Source organism: Lactuca serriola, chromosome 5 (assembly GCF_051521515.1).
Source record: "Lactuca serriola cultivar US96UC23 chromosome 5, Lser_US96UC23_V15, whole genome shotgun sequence".
Lineage (NCBI taxonomy): Eukaryota > Viridiplantae > Streptophyta > Magnoliopsida > Asterales > Asteraceae > Lactuca > Lactuca serriola.
The window spans coordinates 187541509-187551006 of record NC_136412.1 but is presented as its reverse complement, the minus strand read 5'-3'; the positions used below and the strand labels follow the sequence as shown (position 1 = coordinate 187551006).

The window sequence follows — 9498 nt, the reverse complement described above, 5'->3', positions numbered from 1 at the left end:
GGTTCTTGAAGTGATACACAATTATAGTTTTAGACTTATCCAAGTGGGAGACTATTGGATTAATGTGTAAGTCTATAACTATAATTGGTAAGACTTGACCCGACCCGACATGGTCCATTTGGGTTGCATGGCATCATGCATTTGGATAGACTATAATGAGAGAAACAACACTTAAGGTTGGTTCATATATTATAAGTTCTAATATATTAATAAGATTATTTAATTAGTATTGATCAAGAATTAATCTAGGATTAATTAAGTGATCAAAAGAAGACTAATTAAATATATGTGTTGATTGTGTAAATCATCCATACTTATATAGCGGGCTAATGCTCCATGGATTAACTAGTTTGGCTAAAACCCATATGATGCTTCATGGATGCTCCATGGTGTTTTTGTACCCATGGATCATGGAAACGAAAGGCCATGTCAATTAGGGTTTACATGGTGTAACCCTAACTATATATGCATCTTATTCTTGACCAAAATCGACACTAGTATTATTCTAGAGAAGGGCTAGCCGATTTCAAGTGTTCCACATTTCTCTCAAGGTTATTCCAAAAGCAATTGATGTTGTGTGAACCATTTAAGGTGTCACACTTGGGGCACTAGGCACTCAAGCTTCATGAAGACTTTCTACATCAAAGAGGTATGTATTCTATCTTGTTATATTCATTGTTTTGTATGCTAGATTAGGATAATACCTTGAAAAGTTCATATTTGCATGTATAATAGAGAAAACATAGATCCAAGGTATTTAGAGTTGCATGTACACTTAGGAGTGTTAGAATGCTCAAAACCCTACATAAATTGCATGTAAATCGAGATAATACGGAGGGAGAGAGTGAAAATGGAACAACCAAACCTGGCTGCCCCTTTGATTTCTATTTATAGGGAAAAAATGCTATGCTCACATCGTGAGCCTCTTATACTCACGTCGTGATCTCGATCATCATCCAATGCGTCATTGCAACTTGCCTGATCATGTCGTGAGGAGCCTGTTCACGTCGTGAGTTCTTACAGACCTCGAAGTTTGTGTTTCGAACCTCATAAATTCATTTCTTTTGCATACGAGCTCGGTTTCCGACGTTCATTATATGAACGCCTAGGTGAGATTATGCTCTACAACTCTCATTTAGACTCTGTCGACTGATTTTGACTTTAGCTAGATAGCAATTGTGATATTTGCATTCTCAAAGTCGTTAGTGGAGCGTGTGTGGTTAACCGGCACACTAACATGGACTTGTGAGAAGTGGAAAAGGTCTAAACAATCGAGACTATGATTACGACATCCCTTTTCATAGTTCTTAAAATTGTTTAGACACACCTGTGAGCTATCTAAGGGGTCGTTTGGTTACCTCTTAATAGTAAAATTAAGAGGCAGTGTCTTAAAATTTCAGATTTAGAGCGTTTGTTTACATATTATATTTTACCTCTTAAACTTAAAAATACCTCTTATTTTTTCAGATGTTAAAGCAAGTCTGAAAAATAAAAAAACACGCGTTCCTTCTATTTGCCCTAACCGCCTCTTTCTTTCCTTCCCACACCGTCTCCTGCCATCGACTTTCTCCCCTCCAGGTCTGACGCCCAGCGATTGCTCCCACCGATTGCTCCCACCAACGAAGCCAGCGACGGCGGTACCGACGCAGCCAGCAACGTCGCCACTGCAGCAGGTTTGTTTTTTCGTTATTTTTCTTCCTTTCTTCCTTCCGCCTACGACTGTTCCTTCTTTCCCTTCAAAATTGAAAGTCAAAAATCGAATTCATTATGCTATATATTTCTGATTTCTTAAATCAGAATTTAAACTTGATGTCTTACTCCATTATGATGTTATATGCTTCATTATGTTGTTATATGTTGGGTAGTGATGTTATATGTTTCAATTTGAATGTGTTCAATGGGTATGATCAAATATTGATGCTGAAATTTGATGTTATGTTTGATTCAATGTTGATGCTGAATGTTGATGCTGAATTTAGATATTATATGCAGAATTTTGATCTTATATGCTGAATTTAGATGTTATATGCAGAATTTTGATGTTATATGATGAGTTTTGATGTTATATGCCGAATTTTAGTGTTATTTTGATGTTATGTCTAATGATTTCATGAGTATTATGCTGAAATTTTGTTGCTAAATTCTTACTTCTCTTTGATGTTCATGAAATATTCATTACTTTTGCTATTGTGCATTTATTTTGTTGAAGTAATTATTGATAATGTGCCTTTATATTGTTTAAATTGTGGTTGAAAATGTGTATTTGCAATGTTGAACTTGTTAAAACATACATTTTTTTGTTGAATTGATCAAAGCAATGGGAGAAAAGAAGGATAGGATTAGTTGGAAGGATGAAGGTGTAGAAAAAACGTTTCTAGAAGCTTATTTACGTAAAGTTACGATTAATGGAAGGGAAGGGAGTAGTTTGAAAGCATTATCTTGGAGGAATGTTGCTGAAACATTAAAAATTGAACATAACTTCATTGTCGACCAAAAACAAATGAAGAACCGCTATGACTACCTAAAGTCAAAATTTGGTGCTTTTTTGAAGTTAAAAAACAAAACCGGCAATGTGTACAATTCAACAACCAACACCTTCAATCTTTCCAAAGAAGAATGGGAACTAGAATCGAAGGTATTTTATTTAGTTATAAAAAATACATTATCATCTTTAAATAATAAAATATTTGTTCCAAACAGTCAAACAAACATGTGGATTCTTTGAGACGCACGCCACTACCATACCCCGACCTTTGCACACAGTTGTTTGAAGGCGCGACTGCGATAGGCATTCATAGTTGGGGGCCAACTTCTACCCTTCCCCGTCCTACTCAAGAGTCAAGTCAGTATAGTTTGCATGAATTTGATTACATTGATTGCACTCAACAAGAAACTGTAGGTCTCAGTGACAAGTCATCCACTCAATCAAAAAAAAGAAAGACTACGGATACGACAAAGAGTCAAAATAAAAGTAAAGATAAAGGCAAAGATAAGGGTAAAGATGCATCCAATTCAAGATTGCTTGAAATCGGGGAAGATATTGCCACAGTTGCTAAAATATTTGTGGAAAAGCATTCTTCTTCAAATTTGGATGCGTGTATGGAAAAATTGGAGAAGTTAGGATGGGGAATATTTGATCCAAGATACACTACTGTTGTTGCTCTTTTTGGTGAAGGTGTGGATAAGAGGCACGTGTGGTTAACCATTGATCCGGCTATTTGTGAGAATTGGGTCAAGACTGTTGGAGCACATTATGGAATGTTTCGCTAAGTAGATTTTTTTGAATGTTTTGATGGTTTTTTTTGGATAACTAGATTTTTGGTTTGCACTAGATGGTTTTTTTTGGATTACTTGACAAGAATGACTTGATGTTTTGGATTACCAGATGTTTTGGATTACTAGATTTTTATATGATAAGAATGACTTGATGTTTTGAATTACCTGATGTTTTGGATTACTAGATTTTTATATGATAAGAATGACTTGATGTTTTAGATGAATTTTTATGTTGTATGTTTTTAATATAATTGTTATGTATTTTCAAAATAACAGATTGCTTATGGATTCGGATGAAGAAATTGCATTTTTCATGTTACTATGTTGCTATTGGTTGAATCTAGCATCCAACAGAATTGGAAGGGCAATTGATAATGATTCGGAAATGAGCGGTCATTAACATACACAAGAATTGTTACATGGAACTTCTACACAATGTCATGAGCTAATGCGTCTTTCACGTGAAGCCTATGTACTTTTATGCAATCATTTTAGACGAAAAAATTGGTTGCAAAGTAGTAGGCATATAAGTGTTGAAGAAAAGATGGCTATGTTCTTGACAACTATAGCACATAATAAACGGTTCAGGATTATCAAACGAAGGTTTCAACACTCCACAGAAACAGTTCATAGATGCTTTCACGAGGTGCTAAATGCAATGATGATTTTTGCAAAAGAAGTTATAGTGCCAAAGAATTCTAATGCAACCGTGAATTCCTCAGAGAGGCATAGTAAGCTAAAAGAAATCTTTCCTGGTGCAATAGGTGAGTTAGATGGAACTCTTGTACATGCAGTCGTGCCTGCTGATCACCAAACTCGCTATAGGGGAAGAGGAAAAGGTGAATGCTTTCAAAATGTTTTAGGAATTTGTGATTTTGATATGATATTCACATTTGTATGGGCCGGTTGGGAGGGTATAACACATGATTCGCGAGTTCTGAAAGAAGTAGCATGTAACCCGACTTCAGGCTTTCCGTTCCCTCCTCCAGGTTTTTAATTCCTTTTAAATTTATTCTAAAATACAATTTTAAACTTCTATATATAATACTTCCTTCACTCATGTGTATAGATAAATATTACCTTTGCGATGCTGCATACACCAACACTCGTGGATTTATGACTCCTTACCGCAACACGAGGTATTGGTTAGCCGATTATCGACGACGACGTGCATTAACTAAGGAGGAAAAATTCAATCACGCACATGCGCAACTCAGAAATGTTATTGAACATGCTTACGGTGTTTTGAAGGCGAGATTCCCAATCCTAAAACGAATGGCTCCTTTTCCTTTTTCAGTGCAACGATATATAGTCATTGCTTGTTTTGCAGTCCACAATTTCATAAGGAAATGCGATATTCATGATGAGTTATTTATGACGTTCGAGGAGAACAATGCTCAAGCACAAGGGGGAGAGAATGATGGCGAAAGCGTACACGATATGGAATGGGGTTCACAAGGAAATGAATACATGAATAATTTGCGTGACCAGATTGCGAATCAATTGGGGTGAAATTAAATTTGTAGGATTTAATTTGGATTTTAGTATGATTTTGTGGATTTAAAAATATTTAAGTTTGATTTGGATTTGTGTTTAATTTTGATTTATGCTAAATTTGGATTTTATATGGTTTTTATATTTTTTAAATACATATTTAAGAAATTTATTAGGTTATTTTCTAAATAAACAGTTAAATTCAATAAAAAAATAAAACAGAAGGGTAAAATTGTCATTTTAATAATTCAGCACAACAATTCAGAGGTCCCAACCAAACAGCATGTTAAACATTCAGCTCTTAAAATTTCAGACCCTCTTAAATATTCAGACCTCTTAAAAATTCAGATCTTAAAAATTCAGATCCTGCCAAACAGCCCCTAAGATAAGGTGTATGATATTGATAAAGTTTTATCAAAGCAATCTAGTATCATAAATCTGAACTTTGGTAAGAAAGTCATTAAAGTATTGATTTCTAGAAGTCCAGCTAATTTCTGAGTACATGTCAAAGCTAGTGGGAGCATAAGTGTTATGCTAATAATCATCATGTTAGGGGGAGCATGATAATTATGATAAGTATTGTAAGTTAGCAATGTTAATTATAGAAAACAAAAGTTTCAATTGGGAAAGAGTTGTTTTACTATAATTAAGCGAGAGGAAATTATACTTCATCTCAAATCTAAAAGCTTAGATTGAGGTTTTAAACGTATTTAGTCAAGGATATATATATATATATATATATATATATATATATATATATATATATATATATATATATATATGAATTTCATGTTGGAATGGCTCAACATAAGGAAATTCAGTATATGGTTCCATTATTTGCGTTCTAAAATTTGATTATGATTACGGAATCCCTTTTCATAATCTGAATTATGACAACTTGGCAAATAGAAATGGAAATGTTATAGCAAAAGACTAGTTTAGTCTTTATGTGAGACATCATGAATCGTGTCCCATATGCTTCGGATATAGGAAATGGTGTAACCCTAACTATATATGCATCTTATTCTTGACCAAAATCGACACTAGTATTATTCTAGAGAAGGGCTAGCCGATTTCAAGTGTTCCACATTTCTCTCAAGGTTATTCCAAAAGCAATTGATGTTGTGTGAACCATTTGAGGTGTCACACTTGGGGCACTAGGCACTCAAGCTTCATGAAGACTTTCTACATCAAAGAGGTATGTATTCTATCTTGTTATATTCATTGTTTTGTATGCTAGATTAGGATAATACCTTGAAAAGTTCATATTTGCATGTATAATAGAGAAAACAAAGATCCAAGTTATTTAGGGTTGCATGTACACTTAGGAGTGTTAGAATGCTCAAAACCCTACATAAATTGTATGTAAATCGAGATAATACGGAGGGAGAGAGTGAGAATGGAACAACCAAACCCGACTGCCCCTTTGATTTCTATTTATAGGGAAAAAATGCTATGCTCACATCATGAGCCTCTTATACTCACGTCGTGAGCTCGATCATCATCCAATGCGTCATTGCAACTTGCCTGCTCATGTCGTGAGGACCCTGTTCACGTCGTGAGTTCTGACAGACCTCGAAGTTTGTGTTCCGAACTTCAGAAATTCATATCTTTTGCATATGAGCTCGGTTTCCGACGTTCTTTATATCCACACCTGGGTGAGATTATGCTCTACAACTCTCGTTTAGACTCCGTCGGCTGATTTTGACTTTAAATTTTGCATACGAGCTCTTCAACTCTCGTTCTTTTTATGCACGCTCTCGGTTTAACGTATTCTATGACTTTCATTTAGATTGCTAAGGCCAAATATCGCTCTAACATAAATTCACTGTTTACATCGTGCTGTGTCATGCCGATTCTGCCGCGAAACTTCGACAAGGCATAACTTCTTCATTATAACTCGGATTTCAACATTTTTTTATATCTACAAAATCCTTGTAACATATACTACAACTTAATTAAGATTAATCCTTTTAAATAATCTTCCAACAAAAAGTCATTTTTGATTCTTATCGTCTCTAAATTAACTAACCCTGATCTACGGGCGTTACAATTATCTCCCCCTTAGGATGATTGCGTCCTGGAATCATCAACGAAATAGGGCTTGTATAATGATCTCATATGTTATCTTTGCATCCTAAGTTAACCGTGATGCTAAATCTTGCACCTACTCTTTGTACTATGTTGGACTTTCAATCATAATCTTCGAGTTACAAAATAAATCCTTATTGAGGACTCCTTCTTCTTCTTAGGATAAGTACTTCCATTTATCTATTTTAACAGATCGATGGGTCATGTTCTAATGACCTCTCATCGTATGATGCAACGCTTTGACTCAAGTATCTTAGAGTCAAATTACAAAATTGAATATACTTTCCTTCATATTCTAATGTGATATAGTCACATTTTAACATGTAGCATCTCCAGCTACTAATGAGCGCAATGTTATTGGTCGCATTGATTTCAATCTTCTGACTTAAGTCAGATGCTACCTCAAACTTGGTTCTCTGAACCACGTAACAAACTCATTGTACTCGGACTTAATTCAATATGACCACTAGGGTCGGAATAAAAACCATCTTACTAGTCATTACCGAAACAATGGTAATGACATACTTGAATAAAACGGAATCAATTACTAGCTTCTTGGTAACCTTGTGACTTTACCTGATCCGAGCGTGAGTCCTGTGCTTCAAGTAGTATAGATCTCTACTACTATTCACACCTACTCATACTCGTCCCAAGTATTGTCTCTTAGTCTAACCAAGTCACCATACAAAAATCACACAATCATTTAACACATCAGATATTAAAACCATAAATATCACATACTTATCAAAACCAGGGTTTATATTATTTCTTGAAACGATTACACAAAGGTTCAAGTTCACCCTATACTATGCCTCTAATAGGATACACCACAAGTTACTATTCGCCTTGCTACTTCATAACTTGGTCTTTGGATATGAAATCCTCATCCTTGATTCCTCGCGTGATTGTCTGCTTCGTCAAGGATCATGTGGAATGCCCTTGGTTGTGGTGGTGTGTTTTTCTTTGGGCAGTCTCTAGAAACATGCCCTGCTTCGTTACACCCGTAGCACACCTTGTTGTTGGATACACACTTGTTGGCGTAATGCCGTGTCTTCCCACATTTGTAGCAAGTCATCTCCTCGCTAAACTTCCCGAAGTGTTTCTTTTTACACTTCTCACACCACTTAGCTTCATCTCTTCCCCCAGATTTCGAGAATTTTCTTTCTTTGTTGATCACTGAAGATCCCTCATTCTTTCTTTTCTCTCCAACTTCATCTCTCTCCAGACTTTCTCTCTTATCTGAGTCTCGACATTCCTAGCAGCCCAAATGGCGGCTTTCAAAGTGGTCGCTTGCTTGACCATCAGACCAAAGTCCGCTGGTAATCCGAGGGAAAACTTGTTGACCTGGGAAAGTTCCGTTGGAAGTAGGTAGGGAGCAAGCTTCATTTTCTCCATAAAACTAGTAGCATACCCGGTGATGCTCAACCTTCCCTTTTTCAGATTCTGGAACTCATTATTGATTTCCAGAAGATCCTGCTCAGAGTAGTATTTCATCTTTAGTTTCACCCCAAAATCTTCCCACGAGATCTTTCTAGCTTCCCCCTTGGGCATAGAACCATCCAGTAGCTTCCACCATCTTAGCACTCCAGGTGCTGCTGCTGCCACAACTACTGGTTCAATCACAGGTGCTTGATTCCTGTGTTCGTCAGCGTTTCCAACTCCACTTCTTGTTCTCACCATTATTGATCTATACACCGAATAAGGTGAGTTTAGATCCTCCTTCATGATAGATATTCAAGTCATTCTTATTTCTCCGAAACGTTTACATGCTAGTTCAAATATTGTATTCGTATGCTTAGAATCGTAAGCACATAAGGTTTCCAGACCCGGTCGGCAACATACCATATATCCGAACAAATAATATCATATATGGAAAACATATAACATTTAGCACATAAAATCATTTTAGACACTGATCTCACAATCATCGCTTAGCATTCTAAGTTGAAGTCTAGAAATCCTACAAATTCAAAGTTTGCTTAAACTAGTGCTCTGATACCAACTGTGACATCCCCATTTTCACGGCCAGAAAAGACCGAATTGTTTATGCTTTGTTTTAAAATCAGAGTAATCATTTAAGGAAAACTACTGCGAAATTTGTTCCCAAAACAAAATGTGATAAGAATTTATCAAAGCATTTCTTTAAAGAAATGTGTTTTTATTAAATAAAAAAATCTCGGGATGTCATGTTCCAATACATACCAAAAGCATAAACAGTTCAAAATAGACCTTACAACAGTTATTTATAACTACTGATCTATAATCCAAAATCTCTCGTAAAGTCCACCAACTTATACTCTTGTGCCATTACCTGTAATGCAAAGCCAACTGAGTGGGTCAGGCTTGGAATCCTGGTGAGCATATATGGTTTTCAACCCACAATAATATAATTATTATATTCAATCATCAAACAATCAACCCATTTACCCATCCCCATTATCTTCCTTATATCATAAGGTTTTACCCTAAGAATCGACTATCCTTCCTTCATTCGTTCCTAAGGATTGACCTAAGTAATTGGAACAAAGTCCATTGCTACCACGATTTATACAATAGGCACTACGTCACATAGTCACCAGGGTTTATACAATAGGCACTACGTCTCATTGTCACCAGGGTTGACATAATAGGTACTAC

The 9498-nt window shown here is 35.8% G+C and overlaps 1 protein-coding gene across 1 annotated transcript; it reads left to right on the top strand.

The window, feature by feature from the left end:
• Positions 1–3820: 3820 nt before the first annotated feature.
• Positions 3821–4788, top strand: LOC145050028 (uncharacterized). Its single transcript, XM_078998346.1, has 2 exons — positions 3821–4040; positions 4346–4788. The coding sequence occupies exons 1-2, from the start codon at positions 3821–3823 to the stop codon at positions 4786–4788; spliced, it is 663 nt and encodes a 220-aa protein (XP_078854472.1).
• The last annotated feature ends 4710 nt before the right edge of the window (positions 4789–9498 follow it).

Bases quoted from the DNA above. Each gene is read 5' to 3' on its own strand.
- LOC145050028 (XM_078998346.1), top strand. From the start codon at position 3,821: ATGGCTATGTTCTTGACAACTATAGCACATAATAAACGGTTCAGGATT. The intron at 4,041-4,345 runs GTGAGTTAGATG...TCATGTGTATAG, and splicing joins AATCTTTCCTGGTGCAATAG to ATAAATATTACCTTTGCGAT.